This window comes from Indicator indicator, chromosome 1 (assembly GCF_027791375.1).
Source record: "Indicator indicator isolate 239-I01 chromosome 1, UM_Iind_1.1, whole genome shotgun sequence".
NCBI classification, from domain to species: domain Eukaryota; kingdom Metazoa; phylum Chordata; class Aves; order Piciformes; family Indicatoridae; genus Indicator; species Indicator indicator.
In genome coordinates this window covers 8,588,968-8,614,089 of record NC_072010.1, presented here as the reverse complement: position 1 = coordinate 8,614,089, position 25,122 = coordinate 8,588,968, and the positions used below count along the sequence as shown (strand labels likewise).

At 37.1% G+C, this 25,122-nt stretch overlaps 1 protein-coding gene across 2 annotated transcripts in view; it reads right to left on the bottom strand.

Annotated features, from left to right (window-relative positions):
* TMEM135 (transmembrane protein 135) overlaps positions 1 to 25,122 on the bottom strand; it is a 172,850-nt gene that overhangs the window by 51,515 nt on the left and 96,213 nt on the right. For both annotated transcript variants that reach the window (XM_054387070.1, XM_054387078.1), the window contains one exon: positions 10,050 to 10,096. In XM_054387070.1, coding sequence (XP_054243045.1) covers positions 10,050 to 10,096 — 47 coding nt within the window. The remainder of the gene's footprint in view (positions 1 to 10,049; positions 10,097 to 25,122) is intronic.

Here is a 25,122-nt window from a genome sequence, read left to right as displayed (position 1 = left end):
AAAAAAAAAATTAAAAATGACCTCGTAAATTAGGATGATCCAGTATATTATTAAATAAGTGCTCCCTCTGAAGAGCTTTAGTAAAACCGAAGACACAAAGCCGCAGCACAGCTCCAATAAAACAACCCCTCGTGTTCTCCCACTCCTTTAGTTACACCTGGTTCATGGTTAGTGGAAATGCTGTCCTGCTTGACCTCATATTCCTTCACTGAAGACACTGCCCTGTCTCCCCATCTCACATTTCTCTTTTATTCTCTCGTCAAGCAGTGCATCTGATAACAAGATCAGATAAAGGGGAAGCAGCCAGTTTTAGCAGTCACATCAGTCATCCTCATGTGTATCCAGAGTCAAAGGAGAGAGATTCACAGAAGAAAACATTTTGAAAGGCATTTGAGAGGAGCATCCTTTTCCACCCAGTGCCCAGCCAGAGCCTCATCCAAGCCCTTCACTCCCTGTAGTTCCAATGGCCAAAAAATGATGACAGGGAAAGCGAAACAAATGATCTGTCTGTGCTGATAGCAAAACTGCTGCTGTCATAGACTCCATCTCACCTTTCCTGCCCTCTTGCCCCGTTTTCAAAAGAGGTCACGGAGCTGCCAGCTGGGAGAGAAGGCAAAGACCAGCACAGAGCACTGGCACAGCTCTGCACCATGATGACATCACAGGTAACAGCTACTCTTAATTTTTAAGAGATTCTTCTCTCCTTTTAAAACTTACTATCAGAAGGTTTGTTTGAGATATTGTAAAGATATTTATAGTTATCCCTTTGAATACCTACATTTTACAAAACAGACTTGCAGGTTTGCTTTTGCTCTTTATGATGTACACAGGTACTCTGCAACCTCTGAAGACAGGCATGGACTTCTCAGCGTTGTTTGGCTTGGCATGACAGTAAAATAATGAGTGCAAGGAATGAAGACTGATGTGGCACATAGAAGAAGAAACTGTAAATACTAGTCATCAGGTACACAATCATCAAAACGTCAACAGTTTTCTCTCAGGATATTTTCAGGAATGCAGTCCCGTAACTCCTGGTATTTTAAGATTAAGGTAAGTCTGCTCTAGTAACATTTTGATATCGCAAACACATACATTCAGAAGGTAAATATGAATATGAAATGTTACATTCTAATCCCTAGATTGTTATCACATACTTTCTCAAGAAAATTTACACAGAACTAGAAAAAAGACTTAGTAACCTGAACATTATTTGACAGATAGCTAATTTGAAGGAATGCTTTAAATGCTATTCCTAAATTGGCCAAAAAATCTGGTGAATATTACTAAAAGCACATGTGAAATTCAGAAACAAGTCAATGCTAACACAGTAATTTATTTTTTGAAAGAGTGAAATAAACAACAGCAAATTTAAATTGCCTTTCCAGTTCATAAAATGCACCTCTAGGATGCACCAGAAGTATAAATGATTTCTCCTTTTACTCTTGACAAGGATCTAAAGAGATCACAAAGTTTACTGTACTTTTGTACTTTATAACACTATATAAATTAAAATAATGACATTTTGAATTTAGAAGCAGGTTTTCAAATATTTCACTTAATTTTCCCATATAAGACAGCATATTGTTCTACGATGTCTTTTTTTCCTGTAACTTCCATCCAAAAACTTTTGTAATAATCCAGAAAAATCAATCCTTAAATATGTGATTTAATACATGTGTCCTCTTCCTTCTTTCTCTGATTAACAGAAGTTGGGGTGTTTTTTCATATTAAAGCAAAAAATGGGTCCAGGAAATAGAAGGATAATACAAGACGTACGCAGATTAAGCTAAAAAATAATAATCTTTCATAGTATCTCAGCATTTCATTAATTCTATAACTTACCATCTCTCAGAATAATTTTAATATGGTTTCCAGGTAACTCCAAGGAAAAGTCATTAGTCTACATTTATTCCAGCTAGAATTATTCAAGTAAGTTTGGTGTGCAGTCACCTGTATCATCAGTTAGAAAGAGGCAGCTCTGCAACATAAATGAAGCTCACACAAGACGGGAACTGCCCTCTTCATTTGTCCAACTTTTTCTCATATTTCCTACTTTAAAAATCTCAAGTGCCTAAAACTGAAGATAAGTCTTGAAAAGAGGTCCCACTGACATCCTAAAGATTTAATTGTTGTAAGGTTCTTTTTAGTGCTAGATTAGAAACCAGAACTGATTTAATTTTATAATACCATTATTGTCCCATTTCTCCCACACTACCCAAATAGACAGGTGAGAAACAGTGATTTCTACCTGCAAATATAACACAGAAAAAATGTGATTTGCTCATAGATGTCCTATAACAGGCCCTGCTGATGACTGCATGAAGGTAAAATAACATTGTCAGGAGAATCTCTCAAACCTACTAAAGATGCCCATTGTTTCCCATTGGATACTGCATTTTTTTTTTCCCTAATGTATATTTTCTTGGGCACCCTGTGGACATCGTGGGAACAAAGGGGACATCACAATACCTTTAAGTCTAGAAATTCTTCTTGCTTGTACAAAAACGTAATAATGTCACACTCTTGCACACAAAATAAATGCTTAAGACATATCATTACCTCAACCACATTAGTTTTAAGACAGAGGTGGGTACACAACACAAGCCTGGGGAGATCAGCCTCCCCCACCCTGAGCTAGGGCAAGAACACTGTAAACCTTAGCAGCAACTACCCTTCAAACCACAACAAACACAATGCTTGATGGCACTGCAAATTTTAAGGGGAAAAAAGGACAAAGTGAAATGCAGTGGAAGTCTGGGGGAAAAAAAAGAGTATGAAGGGGGAAAAGTGCTTCACGAAAATACAGAAGCAAAAATACTTTTTCACCTTTTATTTTATTGGTATAGCAACAGAAGATAGATGATCTCATCTTTCAACTCGTATCTGCATCTGAACTAAGCAATCACAGCCCTAAATGCAGTGCTCTGCCAGAGAAATGTCACAGCTAACCTCCAAGGTTATCTTCTCATCTGCAACCCCCTTCCTCTGATAGCATGTTTTACTTTTGCTCTTACTAAATAAAACTAACTGATATTTATAGCTTTCTTAGGAGACTGAATGTTTTCATCTACTCACCAGGTCATCCAGAATACCTCAGAAATCAAGTTTCATGACAGTTACCAAAACAATGCTTTGAACCACTAACTTTGAGATGTTTATATAAGGAGAGAAAAAAAAATACGAACAAGGGAAAAAATCCTCAACTGCTTTTTTCCTCTAATTTATTACCTAATAATTCAATAGCAGAGGACTTTTAATGTACTCCTGTAATACTGCAGCAAATGTAAAAGACTTAAAAGTAACCTTTATAAGAAAGGGGAAGTTTGATTGATATAAAATCCCTGTAATAGCAACTCTGACTGTTAAGCTTGCTTACCCTACTGTAAAAGAGAGTAGAATTACAAGGCAAAAATATATTGCAAGTAACTGCTTCTTTACAAAACCAAGCTTACGTGATTAAATGAGAGACTGATATGGCACTGGTACCACACACTTTTAAAACAAAATAGAGGCATTTTGAAATATCATGTTGAAAATACTGAGTAAATTACAGGTTATGTGTTTCATGGGGAAAGAAGAGTAAATAGCTGTAATTTGGGAGGCTAAAATTTCATTAATGAGCCAGAATAAAGGGCTCTGCAAACAAAAGGACCTTTCTTAAAGGTTTACAGTGACTTTACACAAGTTTCAAAAGTCTATCTTAATGACAGTATATGACAATGCATCTGCATTTTAGATGCTCTTTTCACTATGTTTTTCATTGTCAGTCAACAGATAATATATGTGACATTACGAGACCAAGAGCTTGCTGCTGTGAGCTATGCAAACCATGAGTTACGAAAAACTCCATGTTCTGCTCTGTGAAGTCACAGCAACAACTTCTGATTGTCCCAAACTCTTTCAGAAAATAACATTTTAACATTTATCTCTATAGAAGTTATGATCAGTCAATCATCAGAGACATCCAGATTCCCACAATACTTGGTTTCAACTTGCTTTCCTTTCTAGGGTTCAGAGCAGATGAATTAACATTTGCCTATTATAAATTGGTAGTATATAGTCTAAGGATTAACTACTATAGCAACCAGTGCTGTAGCCTGCCAACACATATTCACCCAAATTGCTGGATTTTCTAAGTTTATGTGGATAGGATTTATGTGTAAACGTTCACTTATTGTGCAGAGATTGCAAGTTTTCCATTATATGGATTTCTTCAAATATGTATAAAAGCACAGCCATTGTATCAGTCTTCCAAAACACCCAGTGTAACATTAGAAATAAAACTGCTACTAAAACAACATTATTTAAATTGCATTTTACACATTTATTTTATGTATTATGAGATCTTGCCTGTGTGTTTTGATTTTTTATTTCAGTTACTTTAAAACACTATTCTGGGCAAAAAGCACCGTGAATTATTTGAAGTAAGATGACGTGAAATCAAAACCTTTCCTTACATAACACTAATTCCACACAACCTGTAAAAGCATTAAAGAGAAGTGTGCTTTTGTTCCAAGATACTTTAAAAAAATAGTACATTTTTTAATAAATTGTACATGACATCATAAATGTAATTTTTGTTAATAAGCAATGAATATTAAGAGCCCAGTGGACCTTAATGTGCCCTGAAAATTAATTCCTAAAGATAGAGGAATATTGTTCTTTCCAGACACACTGATGTAAATATTTGAGAGAAATAAAAGAAAAGGCAGAAGTGGGAAGAATCCCGTTTCAACTCTTGTTACGTGTATGTGTGCACTAAATACACGTTGTGGGAGACAGTACCATTCAAGTTACTGTATACTGCAATTATCCACAAATGAGTGATGTGTATTTTCATCACTTTCAATAGAGGTGCGCAGAAGCATTTTTGAGACAAACCAGGGCATAACTTAGCAGTAAAGTACCAGAAAAAGAGGATGGAAGGAAAAGGAGGGGAAAAAAAAAGACACTAAAATATCCTTTCTCTGTCTGTAAATATAACACTGCTGCTTCTAAACCTATCATCTGCATTGCAGCTGCTGTTTTCCTAGTATTTTCTTCTATTTTTTGTCCTGTCTGTTGACACTATCTTATTTTTCCCTCTTCAGTTTCTCTTCCCTTCCCTCTTCCTACTGTCCCCCTTTCTATATTGCTCTTCTGAATTTACCTTCCTCTCTGACTGCCTTCACACTATCTATTCTGGAGTAAGCTTCCTTCTACCATTTTAATTCTGTAACCTCACTACTTAACTCTTGAGATTTAGCACCTTCTTTTTCTTCTTGTTTTGTAGTGGATGAAATAACATTTGAACAGTCCAACAGAATTTTGGGGAAACTCCAGTGATACATATCAAGGCTGCTTGGTGAAGTTTTCAGCTAGTGCGAAATAGCTGGCATAGGGATGAGCTGGGAGGATCAAGGGTAGCAAGTCAACATGATACAAGGACAAAGCTTTCCAACAGAGAGCAGTAATTTTACAAATGGCAAAAACTTTTCTATAACAAATAATATAAACATGATCTGAATAGTTCATGTTCATTAATAATAAACTTCATGATCCACTACACAGCCTTTTGAGCCCCTCTATCACTTTGGAGGCAGAAATTAGGTAAGTAACATTGGGCAGTCAGTCAGAAGTATCAGCAAATCACAAGTCCTTGGTCAAAGAATTACTCTTGTAAAAATACTTCAAGACAGACATTATAATGATAAATTTCATATTAGAAAAGGAAATACTCTGATACAGCCAGAAGAACTTGCCTGCACTTTCATCGCCCAAGATTCATACATCTGTTGTAGCAGTATTTCCTAATGGTGTGTGTAGGAAAACATCCACATCACGGAAGTATGATCATCTTCCAATTACATGCCATACTCATTTTGTTCTCTTTTAGTGGGGAACTATCAATCTGAGAGCTTACTTTCCAGAAGAAACACTAAGCAAGCTGAACTTAACAGGCTGTTACTAACCTGGCAACCTGAAAGATACCCTGAAACATACATCTTAATTCCTCCACAAAGAAAACAGTCCTAAACTTTGCAAGTCAAGTAACTTTTCAACTCCTAGATTCAGCAAAGATCATCTTAAGCCATGCTAATATCCAGACACTTTAAAATGACAGAAGTCCACAGGAATGATGAAAAGCATCCCTCCCTTCCATGTTTCTCCCAATCACTTACCACTGCCAGCTCATTGGGCTGATGCCAGTATATCACAGCATGAGTTGTGCAAGAAAACTGATCCAGCTCAAAACTACACTGAGGACAAAGAGTGGCTAAGTTTGGTTAACCTTAAGCTACCAGGAATGATAGTGCAAACCAGAGCTACCAGGACAGGACGACCACCACTTTTAAGCCCAGAAAACCTGATAACCTCAGATAAGGCAATTTATACTGCTGCGACGTGTTACTCCCAGGAATCAGTCACGTTTTTGTAGCATACAGGTCGATTCTCCTTAGAAATGTTCTGCTCTTCAGATAACATCATTTAGATATCCAGATTTTATCTTTAATGATGAAAGAGATAAGATATTGGTGACCAAGGCTGCTACTGCTCTCAGCACACTTTTTTAATTTTCGGTGGGGTAGAACAAAAACCCACCTTGGGAACAGAGTCATTTTGGAATAAAGTAAATTTTAGGTTGATAAATGCTTGTTAGCAATAAACAGTGTTTCATAGTCAGTGGGAAGATATTCTATAAGCCAAGCAGATCTGACTTTGACTAAGATTTTTTTTTCTGAAAGCACTAACATGATTTTATAAGTTTGATCCTGATAATTAGAAAAAGGTTGAAGTGATTGTGAGTCATTAAACAGAGGAAATCACAGAATCACAGAAAACATTTAGGTTGGAAAAGACCCTCAGGATCACAAAATCTACCCAGTAACTCCCCTCTACAAGGTTCACCCTGTGCAGGAAACACAGTTTAATGGTTCTCCTGATTCATATCTGCTTTAGATAACAACAGAGACAGGAAGTTTGCCACTCCTGGGACTCTGGATAGAAACACAGGATTCTTTCAAGGGTAGTCCAAAAGGGGATCAATTCACATGTGGGACAAAATGAAACCAACTCACAATCCCAGTCCAGGCGAACTGGACAACAAAACTGAGGACCAATAAAGTAACCCCTCTGTTGTCTCTCTTCGCCTTGAGGAGTTGGTCTTCTCTTATTGTATTTCTCTGACTACAAATTGTGGAAGAACACCCCAATTCATTGTGGTAGAAAAGTCGCATTTCTCTCTTTACTCATTTTCAGAGATGCCCCTGACCACATGGACCACTGATGTTTCCCCTGCCTTTGCCTGTCCTCTTCTCTTCACTCTATATATTCTACAAGACTCGTTGATTTCTACAGCACACAGTTGTAATCTGGACTTTTTTTCCAGGTATACCTTTCAAGTTTCATCCAATAAAGCAAGGTTATCCTTCTCTAAAGACTTTACTGACCACAGTCTTCGCCAGCTTATTACATCAAATACCTCACAGTATGTCACACATTGATGTGCAACAAAACATGGAAGAGACTGAGAAAGTCAAATATTGCTTTCTCTAAGTCATAATACTGATACTATGCAAAATCTGTTCCTACAGATCTGAAAGGACAATCTGTAGCCCCACATGGGAGTTATTTCACCACTTTAGGATTTCTTTCCTCAGTATCAAGTGAATTCTTTAATGCTGCAATTTACTATTGCATGAAGAAAAGTCTTGCTCAGTTACCTTTTACCCTTTCTATTCCAGCCAGCAAGAGCAGACTAATATTCTCTTTTCAGCAGTCTTGTACATACATGAAAACAGATATTCCATCCCTTTTTTTCTTTTTTTTTTTTAATTAAGCAACCACTATCCATCCTTTTAAATAAACAATTTCTGAACTCCAGACTACTGCAGGAAAAATTCTGATGTTTCTCTGCCTCTTCTTGGCATGTGATAATCAAAAAGGACACAAATGCACAGAGAATTTATATTGTAGGCACAACAGAAACTTGTTAAGTACAACTTCATGTACCTCTCAAACTCTACACACTCCATCACAGTATGTCCCTTGTTGCAAGAATGTGACATTATTGGCTTACATTCAGCTGGAGAATGTGACAACTACTGTTAGGCCTTTTTTCAGTGAACTGCTCCCAAATCATTTATTCTCCACAGCTCCTTTTACTTGTATTATCTCAACTTTGCCTTTACTAAGCAGCTTTATGCTTTTTCAGATCGTATCTCCAGGTTGCATCTATCTGAATTCCAAGTCTGTTCTGCAAAGTAACTGAAGTTCTCAGCCAGCAGTTTTACCAACACATGCAGTAACCATGTCCACTGTAATTTTTGACATTAATTAGGTATAAAATTATTAAACAATGGAAGACTTCAGTAGGTGTTTGTCAACATAGTCAATACATCCTCTGTTTGACAGCCAGCCTGGCAACATCTCTGCCCACATGTTATCCTGGGAATTCTGTGCTTACCCAAAGGTATTTTCACAGAGACATCTGTACCTTGTTACTTCAGGAAAGTTATCACATGAACCACTGTGAAGAAGTTCTAATCACAGTACAAATTACACTCAGGAAAAGTAATTTTAAACAATTGTTTGTGCTAAACATTTTCTGATAAATCTACTTTAACATATCGTTTGTGTTAGAAACAACTTTTTTTTTTTCACCTGGCAGTTTAACTAATGGACCTATAAGCTCTACATCCCATATTTTAATTTCTCTGTTACAATACAATGCTCAATAAGATATCTACCAACCTTGGCACAGAGAGACTAATGTTAGAAGAGAAAGTAGTTTGGAATCCACTCAATTGTCAGTGTTGCTATGTCAGGTCAGGGAGGAATTCACCCAATATCTCCAGGCTCTATTTAACTTTCAGGTTGTCTCTACAACACTAGTTCATTATTAAAGACACAGGCAGGGAATAACTAGCTTCCTCCAAAATCATACAATGTATGGAGCTTTAACTAGCATTTTAGCACTTTGTGTTGGTTTGATCAGTATTCAGGTATCTAACTTCAGCCTTACAACTCGGAGGCTGTCATACCACGACTTCAGGAAGCATAAGAAAGTAAAGCAAGACGACTGTTGATGACAGGGTCTTAATGGGTGGTAGATGGTGGAATGGTTCTTTGAATCCTTCCAATCTACAGCTCTCCTCTATCTAGAGACTGCCCTTGGCCAACATTTATAAACTATTTGTTAGTCATGGAATTACAAAAAAATAAGCCGCAGCTTCCAGAGTTTTGCAATTACCAGGGGACCATATGGCTTGAAGAACCAGAGATGGCTACCTGCCACAGAAAATTCTAAGTCAAAGGGCTGTAGTCAGAGGTTACTTTACCAAGCAATTTTCCAGCTTCAGATATAATACAGAAAACTTGAGAGGTCTGGTATTTAGAAGGGAAACAATGACAAAGTAAATCAATTATTACATATATATTGCAAATCAACACAGTAACTACATGTAATTACAGTTAATTAATGAAAAGTAATTAATGAAAAGTAATTAAGTAAAGGTAATTAATTAAAAGTAATTACATGAGTGTCTCTTCCAACATCACTATTGTATGTTTTACGAAAACAAGGAATGCAAGCAATAACATGAAAACATGTCAAAGTAGTTCACATTAAAAGAAGGCAGTTTCACCTGTATTTATGACAAGTATTTTATATTTTTTAAGACTGTAAAATTTTAAATCTTTTTTTTTTCTGCTCTCCTCTATTTTGACCAGAAGAAAAAATATTATCTTCTCTGCCCTATGCTATTGAAAACATACATAAAAAGCAGCAACTCCAGGGTCTTAATTGTGAAATGAGAGGAGGTTCCTTAAGTAATCAGTATAATTCCCAGAAGATTTGAAGCATTTAACTCAGCATTTCCCTTTTTAGCCCAATTATGTTGACAGCACTGGGGTATTAGTGCCACGGAAGCACTCTATTCAATTCAGAAAGCATGAGTCAAGAAGATACACATTTTCAGATGAATATTAAAAAAAAAAATCAAGTGAGCTCTTAGAAATGTCATTTAATATAAGCTTTATAAACATAATTAGATATAGTAGCAACATACCTGAAAAAGAACATGAACAGTGAAGCTGTGATGCAGAACAAAAGGACCTACAAGAAGGAGAGAGAGTGTTATTAGATAAAACATCACACTACTACTGCATGTTCTGGACCACAAAGATTTTACAACTGTTACACTTTATTTATATAGTTAATGCAAAGTTTGTCTGAATCCACCAAAAAGAATTTCCTTTTTTCTAGTGGACTTTGAACCATTCCTGTAGATGTTCAAAAAATATGAAATCCAAAGCAGGGTAGTAGTGGGACAACGGACACAGCAAATGATACCAGTTAAAATAGTCTGGAATAAAATAATAAATAATAACAATAAAACAATAGAATTAAAACAAAAGAATGGAAATAGCAATAGAATGGAAATCTAAACATTATATTTTGTCTGTCTTTGCTTTTGTGATTTATTTAAATATCACATTGCTAGTTTCAATTTAAAAGCAGGATATTTAAGATGTCTGTACTGACAACTGCTTCCGCTTCTTTGTCTTCCAGCAAGTTTGCGAGTAGATAAATCTATTCCCAAATGAGAGTATCCTTTTATCCTTTCTAGTAGTTTACCTTAATGTTTAATTCACTTGGAATAATCCCATCTTGCTCTATGTCATGGTTTGAGGCTGGGTGCCTTTAAGAACCATAAAGTTACACTAGTCTGTGTTAGATTGTGATTTTTGTGTATTTCATACGCTTTGCACTGTAGCATGCAGTTTACAAATAGCACTTCCAGTTATACTTTCCAGTTCTATCCAATCCTTGTGTGGAGTGTTTTAACTCCTTTAAGAAGAGTTAGAGAGTCTGTTGTGCTCCTTAAACAAAGACATTACCAATGTCATCACATAAAAGTGAGCAAATTTAGCAGCTCTCCAGCAATGAGTGGAATGGGTGCTTCTTCCTCCCAGGGCTCAGTGCTCCTACCTCTCTTTCCCTTACCACCTGCACAGTGACTCACAAAGACTGAAGGAACCAAACCCAAGAAGAGAAAACAAACAAAAACAAGGACAAAAAACACCAACAAAAAACAAACCAAACCCAAACAAATAAACTCCCTCCCCCCAAAAAAAAATTAAACAAACAAACAAACAAAAGCAACAACAAAAAAGCGCAACAACCCACCAAAAAAAAAAAAAACCACAAAACTTTGGAGAGTTGTCTGCCAAGTTTGTGACACAAGAAATCACTGTAAGGGTGTAAAGGCATCAAAGCAGGCATAGGCAAAAAAGAAGGAGGGGGACCTCCATGCCAGGAGTAGAGAAGAGGAGAGAGGATGAAGTCAACCTCGAGATACCAACAAGGTGTTGTATCTTGACTGTAGAACTGCTTGTACATATAGCTCTTTCAGGAACAACTATATCATGCTTTTAATTGATAAACCGCCTTAATGAACCCCATCTCTGCCAGGTACAGCTCAACAGTGAAAACCACTCTACTGCTCTAGATACACAGCCTCACATTCATACCATCATTCAAGAGGCAAAAGACTTACAGAAAGCTGCAAGTGTTTTAGGAAATGCACTTATTTTCAAGGGTTGAAGGAGTTTTGATCATGCTAGGATAAGACAGCTTAAGTGAAAAGCAGTATATATTTGAAGGTTATAAACACAAAGAAGAAAGAGTAGGCTGCTGCAGGCTGATACAGATTGGAAAGTGTGATAAGAATGTGAATAGGAAAAGTTTACAATGGCTGCCACAGAGAGGAAAAAAAAAATTACAATGAGACCATTTCCCTTCTCTAAATCCTCTGGAAAGTAACTTAAAATTAGGTCACATAAGACATTATAAGGTTTACTGTGTAAGCTAGTATTTTTTTTCCCTTTTCCTTCACCAGTACTACAGTATTTTATCATACTGCATTAAAAATGTGAGCATTTGAAATAATTTTAGATTAAATCATTACAGGAAAGTGAGGACAATAATATATCTCCGTTCAAGCCAGCAGAAAAAGCAAACTTACAGTTAAACCTGAGTTCTACTCAAAAAGATCTGCCCTAACCCTCTGAAGTTCAAGCCATATTTAATCATTTAAACAACAGGATCACAGGATGTTAAGGGTTGGAAGGGAACTCTGGAGATCTTTGGTCAAACCCCCTGCGAGAGCAGGACAACCATCAGTTCTCTGGATGCCATTACTGGGTGATAGAAGGGACAAAAAGCCTTGATAGCCCATGCAATGGATATTGAGAAATAAGTGAGAAAGGGCAAGTTTTATGGAAGAAAAAAGAAAAAAAATTACATGCTTTTGCATATTGAAACCACTTTTTCTTGCCCTATTTTGTAAATTATTATTCCTTTTAAAAAAATAATGAATTTGATAATAACTTAAGCATTTGTACACACGAAGTTTCCATCTGAGTTCTCTCTTCTCCAGGCTAAAGCACCTCAGGTCTCTCAGACTCTCTCTGTGTGGCTGATGCTCCAAGCCCTTAATCCTCTTCACTGCCCTTCACTCCAATATGTCCATGCCTGTCTCATAATAAAAAACCCAGCGTTGGACACAAATACTACAGATGTATCCTATCAGCACTGAGCAGAAAGGAAGGATCACTGTACTCAGCCTGCTGGCAATACTACTTCTAATGCAGCTCAAGAGGCCTCCTTTGCTGGAAAGGTCCTTTGCTGGCTCATGATCAGCTTGGTCTCCACCAGGACCCTCAGATTCTTTTATGCAAAACTGTTTTTCAGATGTTTCCAGCATATACTGGCGTCTGGGGTTATTCCTCCCCAGACACGTGACTTGGTATTTCCCTTTGTTGAACCTCATGAGATTTCTGTTGGCCCATTTCTCCAGTCTGTTGAGATCCCTCTGGATAGCAGCACAATCCTCTAGTGCAGCCACAGCTCCTCCCAGTTTTATATGATCTGCAAAGCTGCTGAGGGTGCAGCCTCTTGTCCACTCATCCAAGGCATTCATGAAGATGCTACTGACCCCAGTGTGGACTCCTGTGGTACACCATCAGTAACTGGCCTCCCACTGTACTTTGGGCTGCTGATCACAACCTAGCAAGCCTGTTATTTCAGTGCAGTCAGTTTTCAATCCATCTTACCATCTGCCTATCATTAATTTCTCTATAGTCTGTATTCTATTTGGTAAGACATGAACAACTTAAAGTACTTGCATAAGCACCCTCTGTATTTATCAGATGTCTTGCAAAATGTAAAATATTTTCAAAAAAAAAAAAGATGCTGTAAAACTGTGGCTGAGTGGAAAAGAGGAAATTGATACCAATTTTTGTGAGAAGTTCAGAGAACATTAGACAGTCAAGCCACTTCTAATATCCACAACTATAATACAACATATTACTACAAAAACAGTCAATCAACATTTAGATAATGGGACTGTAAGAAGCAACAAACACAATAACCAAGTAATTTCTTCTTTGACAGATATTTTAAGGAAAGAAGCAGGTGTAACTGATCTGAACTTTAGTGCACCTTTGTGGCTGCACTATGTTAGTTGAGCACAGACCTGCTCAAGAACACTAAAATGGAAAGCTGTAATAGCTAGCAACTGATTATCAGACTAAAAAGTGTTTTAACAAAGTCACCAAGGAGGTTTTGCTTCCCTCTTCAGTAATAATTTGAATGATGGGACAGAGACTATGTCACAAATTCAAAAAATCCTTTACAGGCCAGATCTTCAATCAAAAGACAACAAGATGAAATTCAATTGCTCAAAGTCAACAAGATGAAATTAAATAAATACAAAGTAGCTGGCAAGAGGAACCACATAAGAGAAAAACCATGAGAAGAAACAACTGTATAGGCAGTGCAAGAGTTTAACAAATTCCACAGATCACAAATTGGTAGGCAGCAGCTATGAAATGCTGTGGAAGGCACTGTAAAATATTACAGAATCTCTTAAAAGAGGAGGAGGCAAGACATAGCACAGCAGTGCACTAATGACCATCATGACAACTACTTTCACATAGGTGTCGCACACTGAGAAATCTGCCTCATCAAGATAGAAAGAGGAAGACAGGGCTAAAGCTACAGCAGAGACAAGGTAAGTTAGACATTAGGAAGAGCTCTCGCTACAGAGTAGTCATGTACCAGAACAAGAGCCTGTGAGATTGGAATTTCCTTTATCAGAGGCATTTAACATCAGTAGAGACAAACACCTCCTTGAAAGCTCTGGGCATGTTTGACACTGTCTCTTCCAACATTTAAAGTGAATGACAGCAAGGCATGTAGCTAAACCAGACTGATCTATGCAAAATGCCTAAGCCAATGTGGAAAGACTGATGATTGTCTTACTATAGCACCAAGAAACAGAAAGCAAATTGTCACCATGCTCCAAAATTAAGCTACTTTCAAAATATTTTTCAAATTTTTCTCCATTCTGCAGATTTTCTTTTTTTTTTGGTAGCATTCTCAGTACAATATGCAATACCTATTTCAGATTTAAAAACAATTAAAATAAAAAAAGAGAAAAAATACTAAGGCCTACAAAAATATTAATTCTAAATATTGAGTGAATTTAAGCCTCATAATCTAGTAAGCAGGAAGTCTCATTTGGGATTTGTTTTTGCAGACTCCGTCACATTTTGATTTACGATGCTTGGTCGACAAATTGCGCTTGGCAACAGAAAGACCTTGAAACTTTCCAGTTGCAGTTCCAGTTCCAGATACAACAAGAAGCCAACCTTGTTTCTAATAAGAATGATATGCCCTAAATATCTTAACATTTTCAAAGAGATTCACATAGGTTACAAGGCACAATCCCCATGCTCCAGGACGCGTTGGAGTATTTGGCATGTAAGGTGAGCATTGTAATTTATTACATTACACTTTACCACACTATACTAAACCTTAATAGAGAGGAAAGCTGCTGGCAAAACTCAGGAAGTACATTTTTCTAGATCTCTGTTTGCTGACAAAACAATTTTTATTATTATTTTGCTTAGTCCTTATATAAACAGTATCATGAAGCAACACTCAGCAGTTCCCAGTTCTGACTACTAAACTAAAAGCTATGTCTGCAATTGGTTACCAGCAAGCCCCAGCACCACCAGCAGGCCCCAGGCACCACCAGCTCACAAATGATTTGCCCTCACAGCCACAGCGAAATCTTGAACCAGAGAAAGGTAAAATAACACTGACAAAACTATTGAAATCACTTCAGACTTTTCGTTCCTAATATCTAATCGTAAGGTTATATGTGTTTTCTTCAAACATTTTCATTATAGTCAGACATCCTGGGTTTAGAAAAGTCTCTGATCATCAATCACCAGCTGCTGGTTCTCCCATACAGCTAGAATAAAAAGTAGGGCTGAAGTCTGGGATAAAAGTAATATAGACTTTGTAATTAAAAAGAAAAAAAAAAGCACTGAATATACACATAATCTGTGTAAACGAAGACAGGAGGAGGGAAAAGGACAGATTGGTGATATCAGCTGGTCGAAGCATTTAGAGTGTCAGAGCTACAGTTCAACACCAAATAGTGTTCAACACAGCTCGCAGAAGACCTCAGGTTTTTTTAACCCCTGGCACATCAACACTTGACTTCAAGCATATCAACGAAGCCTGAAAACCATCACCTTCTTGAGCAACCAAGTCACAATATATATGACAGCTATTATCTACACTGGATGATAAAAAAATAAAGTCACCATAGTTCCCGGAGGCCGTGTGCTACAGAAAAAAAAGAACTGTCAGTTAAGGTCTGAGGAAATTTTTGTATGCATAGCTATAGAATATAGTGGTCACAAATATTTACTCTTAAAACACATGATCAAGGAAAGAAAAAGTAAGCAAGCCATTCACCAACAGAAGCACTTAACTGCTATCTCTGCTGATGGAGGTTAAAAGCATCCTTTCACCTTTCAACTAGGCGAATAGTAGTTGCATCTTTTATTGTATCAACTAACATTACATGGTACGAAAGAAAATGCTCCATTGGACTCTTGAGCACACAATCCATTCTTCAGATTTACCCCCTACTTCAGGCATAAGGAATAATTTTTTGTGCCCAAAAGCCATTCTGTTTTTCTATACATACTAACTGCTCTAATTAAAAACAAAACAAAACAAAACAAACAAAAAACCCCCAACAAACTAGCTTTAACTGTAAATCCACAGAGCTTCACAAACAGCACTGTATTTGTATATTGGTGCAAATCATAGAAACTCATCAACTCTTGCTTGTGGTTCCTAAATTTTATTTTAAGGCATGTAATCACTCCACTAAAAATGCTTTCTACAGCTCTTATCACTAAGATTCCCTCTTGCACATTTTAAATGTTTAGAAAAACCAAAACCTTAAAATAATGGAAATATAAGGCTATTGCATTAATCTACATATATATTCCATGATTAAGAAAATAAATATTCATGGTACATCTCTTTTATACCTGCACTTTCCATTAATGTAAACTGTAGTCTACTGATCATGACCTGCCTGTATAAAACCAATATGCTATTCTTTGCCAAGAATAAATATCTACTTAAAACGTGTAACATTTTCTATAATTTTATAGTTGTTAAACACAATGGAAACCACTGAATCTTTCTGACAAGACATCAGATATTGTACAAATAGAAGTTATTTGAAATCAGGTGCCGTGTTTTGATATGTTCAACCCCTTAAAATCTGGTCTGATAATCACTCTTACTAATGTAAACAGTTATTTTCCTATTATTATTGAATGCCCCAGGAAAGAAATTAGCAATGTAAATAAATATCTGGTGGAATTAGTCACCATTAGCTGACACAGAAGTTCTTACAAAGGACATCTACATCTTTGGCTTTCTGGGACTAAGGGACAGGGCTTCAGCCCTCAACTCATGAGCTGCTAATAGTATCAGCTATCCTGCCAGAGTCCTCTACTATAAACAGCACTTACACTCTGACCTGGCGCAGAGGAAGCTGTAGAAGCCACTTACTACTAGATTAATATCAGCAATGGGTTTGGCAAGTGGTTTTCCTGAGCACAGAACTAGTTTCTATCTGTTCTTCTGCTCTCCATCTCAGTTCTCTATTTACCGTCCCAAGTGGGGATTTGGGGAGGGGGCCTGTGCCCTCACTTGGGGATGATTTTATTATTGCCTCCCTCATCATTTTTTCCACCATTTCCTAGATTGTTGTTTTTTTGGGGTTAGACCAATGGATTCTCCTGAGAGCAACACCAGTATTACTTTATTATCAGCAATTAGAGAGCTGAAACAACAACAACAAACAAACAAAACCACAAAAAGCAGTTACAAAGCAAATCAAGACCTAGAATACATGACTTAAAATAAAACTAAAGATACCAGTATCTTAATGCTTTTGGCTTAACCAAGAGAAGATGCAGAGTGGCTGGATTATCACTACTAGAGCCTTGATGAGTAAAGACCATTCTTTAATTTGGTAGCAAAAAAAAATCAACATACAATAGCTAGAACCTGAAGTCTGTCAGACTAGTAACATAGCAACTTTATCTCCAGTTAGCAAGATCAATTAACGAAATATGATCAGAATTATTTGTATACACTAGATGAACAATGTGGTGAGACATACTGGCCAGTGTTAACCAGCATCCAACTGGATAATTCCATGGTCTCCTGCAGCATCAGCATTCATGAAAGCAGTAATACTGATGTATCTGCACATCATATGCACTGCCTATACCAAAACACACATTTGCACACACCTTAGCAAAAGCTTTTAAATCCACTTTGGTATTTAATACACGTGTCAAATGACTCACTAAGACTATATTTTTTTAAAAAAGTAATGGCTGAAGGGAAAATATATTCCCATATCTACACTGCAGCAACCTTTCAGCTTTCTCAGCATCCCTTGTTACTCTCTCCAATCCCAGATCTGTCTCACAGACAACACCTCAGGGGACCAAACAATTCAATTAGACAGGGTCAGGGTGTTCTGAAAGTCTGTCATGTGTACTTAGCTGTGTACTTAGCCACATTCTTAGATTTCAGTTGACTGGAGCCATAGACGGAGCCAGTAGGGAATGCATAGCACTCCAAGATTTCTCAAGCACATGCAGGTCTGAAATGACCAATACTCCAAGTCCAAGGTCTGATACAGATTTAACAAAACACATATACCACAATGAGATATTACTCTCAGTACCTGCTGGGTACAACTATGTACAAGGTTTGGAACTGTCTGGTTACTCTGCAGTCATATACAACCTCTCTTTCAATTAAATGAAAAATTGTCATCTACTTACTGACTTTTTTTTTAATTGTCTTTTAAATAGCAATTTTTCTAATAGCCTTTATTTCTCTAGTAACAGCACCCTTCAGTTCCTAAGACCTGTAGTAAGGAGCAAAAATGAGCTATTCAATTCTAAGGGTTGCCATCGCTTATTAAAGAAAGCACACAGATTCTGCACAGAAATATCATTATTAAAGTTTTTAAAGAAAAGATATAAAGGTACTTTATGTTGAAAACAGGTAACTTGGGTTTGTACAAAAGTGAACATTCATAGATAATGGTGGTCCTTCACCAAGCTCAAATTTCTAGTGATCCCAAAAGATGCCAACTGAAAGTCCCAAAATGGAACCACCTCTTTCTGGACATTTCAAGTTTTTTTCTATATTAAATCAAAATCTTTATAACACCCAGTGTCCTTCTGTACTCGAAATTCACTGCATTTTGGGAGAATTTTGTGAGCTAGCAGACATACTGGCTCATCAGAATCTTAGTCATCTGCATAATGATTATTTTTCTAATTGAAATTAGGTAACATCCAAAGCAATGCAGCATTGCTGCTGATGCTTCAAAATTGACAGCCTTTATGAAAATGTAGAAAACACTCTGGCAGTTCATTATTGGGCACTTGGCCAATTTAGCTACACCTACACCACTTAAGCCGTTAAAGGCTCCTGATTTTTTTCCTGCCAGCAAGCCTCCAGCAATCTCTAGATAGATAAGATCAAAAGAAAGACTAGCATGTGTTATTAAACAAGAGATTACGTAGATTCATGTTAAATCACTGTTGTATGATCATGATTAAATGATTACAATTGACAAATGTGGAAGGTAATTGAGCCAAGACAGAAAGCACCTGCCAGTCTCAGAAGAGCATGAAAGAATAAAAGAGAAAATTAAACCCTTGATTTTCTAGCTCACAAATTCCATAGAGACATGAATAGTTAAGCACCATTCATTTGTTTTCTCAAAAAAACCACTCCTAGAGTCTCTTCCCGTGTTTTTTGTATTATCTTAACCACAGAAAAATCTATAAAACACCATAATGGAGAAGTGAAACAGCCTTTCTTAATGCTATTGAGGAGAGTTCACTGCTTTCAAAGATTTACAGAGCTTGAGAGACTGAAGTATATAGAAGTACTTGTCAGTACTTTACCATTATGCCTTCTAAAAGTGCAAAGAGCAGCTATTTAACAGCATATCATACTGGAAAAGCTGGTCCGGGCTTGTTTCTGAAACTAATCAACCCTTTGACACACAACTTGCAGGCAACTCTGAGACGAAGCAATGAGAACACACCTCCAATCCTATTCTGTACACTTTCTACTACTCCCAGGTCTCTAAGTCATATCCCAGTCTATAAAACATAAACCCTCAATTATCAGCTGTAAAATATCACTGTTAGGCGCCACACATCTGCATTCTCACTTTAAATAGTACATAACTAGGGAAAATTAGACACACAAAAATACATATAAACAGATATTAAGTACAGTACCTTAGGGCTACTGTGACATCAAACTACTTGGGAGGATTGCTCTTTCTTAAATTTAAAAAAATAAAATATTGATGTGGCTTAGTAATAATAGCAAGAGGAAGAAAAGTGCAGAAAAGTCAAATCATTTGAACAAGAAACTACTTTCCTGAGATAAAATACTCAGAATGAATCACAACAAAAATTCTAACACAAATTATTTCTCTATAAAAAGCAAGTATTTTAGTTTTTTTGTACTCTAAGATGCATTAAAATTAAGCTATTTTTTTGCCATCCATGTATCTGGTTGGATAACACTATGGACTCAATTGCTCAGTACAGACACAGAGGTTACACTTGTGTAACCTACAATTTAAATAGGATAAATAGAATTGAAGAACATGAAGCTTCCTTAAAGACAGCTCATTTTAAAGTAGTTATCACACAGTAGTAGGACTAAAATTAAATGCCTCCAAATTAACTGAATTTAATGAGCATGTCTTTTGTAACCACCAACACGCTGCATGAAAATCAAGGGTGTAAGCACCGTATTTATATTATGAGGATAACCCTTAGATGTATCTTTAGCAGCTTTTTTTCCTTATTTTTCATTTACCAGAGTGGAAAAAAAAAAAAAAAAGCATAAAAGCTAGAGACTTGGTGTTGTTCATTAAGATCAGGCACAGCAGAAAGGTTACACTTAGATGTCTGACCAATAATGGATAAACGAATGGCTCCCGTTATGAGTTGCCAAAGAGAAGATTTTAGCCATTTGCAGTTCACACACCACAAGAAACATATTTAAGGTGACACTGCTGCATTTTCAGCTCATTTCCCACTTTCTGATGTAGTTCAGCTTTAAGCCCCCCAGCTATGACTTTAATACTGAGACAGTTAGAGGTTCGGGGCCTTTGGTTTTCTAGACCTGCTTTGTTTTTTGAGGCCTCTTGAAAAAATCAGCAGGCCCTCAGCAGGACAAGTCTTTCTACATTTGCCTTGCCTGGGTGGACATCAGCTTGGATGACTTTTGAAACCCTGACTTTCATTACTGTATTTTCAAAGACTAACTAACAGCTATTTGGCAGATTTTATAGTTGATTTCTAATTATCACAGAATATTTGCAGTTACGTTTATTGTATTTTTCCAACAGTCACAAAGAAAATTTCTCCATATGTTTTTAAAAGTCAGGAATTTGACCAATGAAAACTTTTCATATGAAAAACAAGTAGATCAAAGAGATCCTGGTTTTAAAGGCTTCCTATTGCTTGTGAACTAGAAAGCCTTCTTGAATAGACCTTTTCAAGGCAGGGAATGTAGATAAAATAAAATAAACCAAAACATTTATTAGTCATAAAAGCAGACATCCAGCTCCAATTAAATACCCAGGTTGTCTCTGTCCAAGAACCAGGAGTCAGAAAGACATGCAGTTAAGGCAAGACACAAGAACAACTCAATACCTTCCTGTTGTGAGAGTGACTAGACACAAAGTAGAGTCACACAGTCACAGGTAATACTTTACAGTGCTCAGGCACTCAGAAACTGAAACAGTTCAAGATTCCCTGCCTTTCAGGTAAAATGTCTCTAACTCATACAAGGCTAATTGTGGTAAAGACTGGTGGAGGAACCTATGGCATTTAATCAAATTCACCAGTGATCTAACAAAACAAAACTCCTTTCTAACAAAGGGTGTTCTGAGATTATGGAGTCAGGCAAAAATTATGGGAGTTATGTTTTTGACCAGTACTTTACCAACAAGACTGTGTACAAAAAAATATTAATATAGTCAATGTTTAAATAGGCAATATTCTTGAAAATAGGTTTAATGAAACTGAAAATCCTCATATATATATATATATGTATTTTGTATTTATGTATGCATGCACACACATAATGACATTCCAGAGAGGCTGGTAGGGGTGTTGTGGTCGAGGGGAGGAATATTTGTTAATTACCCTCACAACAATAATTAATGAATGATATGGCAAACAGGTATTAATAAAAAATAGTAACTCTATATTAATGAAATATGCCAACACTCATTAAAAGGATCGTTGTACAGTCGGAAGATATATTTACAATGGAACTATGCAGTCTTAAGGCAAATATAAACTATACTACGCAAATTAGGAGGCAACAACTCGGAAAGAGAAAGTCCCCAAGAGCAGATAGCGCTCAGTTACAGCAGGGGGGAGGCTCGATAAGAACCGTTAAACCCAAAGGTCAGTGAATTAGTTACTCACAGCTAGTTTTACCCACACAGGGCTGCTGCTGCTGCTGCTGTGTTAGTTTTCAGGTGCTCTCGTAAGGCGCGGCACAGCAGATTGCCGGCAAGAAAGGTTTACTGCATGGTCCCAGTAGGCTGATTTGGCGGGCAGTTAACGACGCTCTTCACGACGGGCGCTTGCTTGGTTTCTGGGTAAACTGAGGCCCGGCACGATTCTGGTGGCAAGGGGAAGCAGGCTAAGGTGGCTCTGGTTTCTAGGCTCGTGGCTTCTCTGGCTTGCATGTGTATGGCTCGTGGCTTTATCCCAGGCTCTGGACCAGACACTTGAGGCAGGGCAGGGCAACTCGAGGCGGCAAGGCTTCAAGCAAGGCTTCAGCAGGCTTGAGCAAGGCAAGGCAAGGGTGACTACTTAGCCACTTGTATATATACAAATTGCCAGAGGTCAGTTGGTCCAATGGGGCACTGAAGCTAACATGTAGCTGCCCAATGGAAAGGCGTTCTGCCATAATATATATATAACCATAAAAGGCAGAAGCAAGGACCTTGTATCTGGGGGAGCAGTGGTCAGCTTACCTGCTCTCACCCCAGATAAACATCTTGTTTACCAGACAGGCAGGAGTCCTGTCCCTTTTGTTCCTTTTCCCACGTTGCCCTGTTTTCTGCAGGAAGGAGGGGAGACATCTTAAGGCCTGTCTGGATTTGTACTGGGCTATGTCATGGACCTACCATAACAAGGAGGAACTAAGATGACTGAACTGGACTCTTTAGTGGCACCTAGTGATAGGAGAGGAGGCACAAGTACCTGAAATTGTTTCAATCTAAAAAAGAACCTTTTGATTGGGAGAGTGGTCAGGCATGGGAATGGGTTACCCAGTGAAGTATGTCTTTGGTGATCCTCAAAACTCCAACAGACAAAGCACCAAGCAACCTTCTCCACATTGAGAAGTGAGGTTTCACTAGCTGAGCACCAGAGGTGCCTTCCAACATGAACTCTTCTGTGAGCTGGTTGAGTATTAGGTCTTAGAACAGCCTAGCAAACTGCATTTGCACATAGACTTGATATAGAACTACATTGTACCAATTACATCATGAAGAGAAGTGTTTTTCCCCATGACTGTTAAAACAACCTAACTGTTTGCCCTCTGATTTTTCTAAATCCATAAATTAACATGAACTAGACAGAAAAATGTCCAATTGCTTGGGACCAAAAATGCCACATAATGTAACAAATCCAAATATACATTATGCCCCTATGCAATAAAACATAACTTAGAATAGTGCCATAGTAACAAAATTTCAATTAAAACAAGTAGATGTTGCAGTAAAAACTAGAATGTGAACAGACGTCAATAACTGATCTGCAGTCCTGAACAATAAAGTGATCCTGCCACCACATGCACTCATTACTGTTCATACAGATGCAAATATTCCCAGTAACCTGCAATGAATAAAATACTTCAATGATTAACCCTCAGGGATTGTGCAGTCTGTGCGCATCTGTTTCTGTTCACATGCCTCTGTAAAAAAATAACATAGAAACTACCTATACTGAAGGCTGAGTTTTGTGTTGGGTTGTTTTCGTTTGGGGTAGTTTGGTATTTCTATAGGGACTTAGCAGCTATTTTCCCTTTTCCAGCTTACAAATCTCTGAAGGTATTCACAAGCCCAGAATGAATATAAGTGAGTATAATTAAAAGTGCAATAATATCAGATCACTGAACTTACCTAATTTGTGTTCAATTCCCAAATCCAACTTTTAAATATCAATGCTACTTTCAATGCCTTGTTTTATCGTATCTTTTGCATGAGCTATTTTGGTGCCTTGCCTCATTTTTTCCTCTCCTTTTGCTTTCCTGGTTTTCTTATCAGTGCAATTTCAGCTATAAATTTCCTGTACTTAAAATGCCCAGTTCTGGACTTTTCTCTGTTGGTGTTTTTGTCTCCTTCGAGTTCTACAAAGGCATTCCTACTCCAGCTTCAGTTAGTGGGGACTTCTATTGTGTTCCCTCAAACACTTCAAATTGCTTCACACAAAAAAAATTTGTTTACACAGAGTAAACTTTTCCACATTTCTTCAAAATCACCATGTTACATCAGAGTAAAACACTTCTCAAAAACCTAATATAGGCCAGCTTAATTGAATTTCAGCTCACAAAATGCTATACAGGTCCTCATTCTTGATGTTTTAAAATATTCATACACTTCAGAACTATGAACCACCTGCAAAATTACTATCATTTTAATTTTTTTTAATTATATATAACTAATACACGCTACAGGGTCCAGGATATTCATTGGCAACACATGCAAGAATTTATTTATTTTATATTATACCAGTGGTCTGTATTGAACCAATTTAAAACACTGCACTTCAAATTACATTTAAAGTTTTCATGACACCTAAACATTTTGCCATGCAGGTTTGCTTGTCACTGGGTCAAGCTCTCAGTTCCACCTGAATCAAGAACAATTTTCAGCCAACATCAGGTTTACATAGTCACTGCGGATTTTTGCTTTTTTCTCTGATTACTGCCATGTGTTTTCTGGCTGCCACAGAGAAGCACAGGAAAAACAATACACAGACCTGAACTACTTTCCCTTCCCAAGGACTGAATATAGGCAGGAGCAAACAGCTGATACTCACATCCGCCTAAATCAGCTTAAGCCAAACCAAGATCAAATTGTAGCCTGTTACATGCTGTAAACTCACAATGAAGCAGTCAATTTAACCAGCAAGATTTAAACTTTATGGATTTGATGACTAAACACAAAGTAAGTGTGAATTGTTTAAATTAAGACATACCAAAAATGTAGAATTAGAAATATACTAGAAATATAACATTGCAAATAAAAACTACAAAACCACTAACATCTCTGAATATTAAATCCATATGTAAGCTGAAGTTTAAATCAGGTTACTTATCTTACAAGAGCATTACAAATGTAGTAAATACTAAAATAACAATAAATTTTCTTAGTAGTCTGTGCAGATGTCTCATGTTAGAGTTCTGAACATAACTGCTTAGCTCATGTTACGAATATCATCCAAGATTTCATTTCCGCCACAAGGATTTCTGCTTGCCTCTTTTTCTTCCAAAGTTCATAATCACTGAAGAATTACAAGGTTTGATGTTACCTTAGTATCCGAAAAGGAACTGCAAGAGGTATTTATCTTTAGAAGTTTGTTGCTGAAAAGCACACGTATTAATAA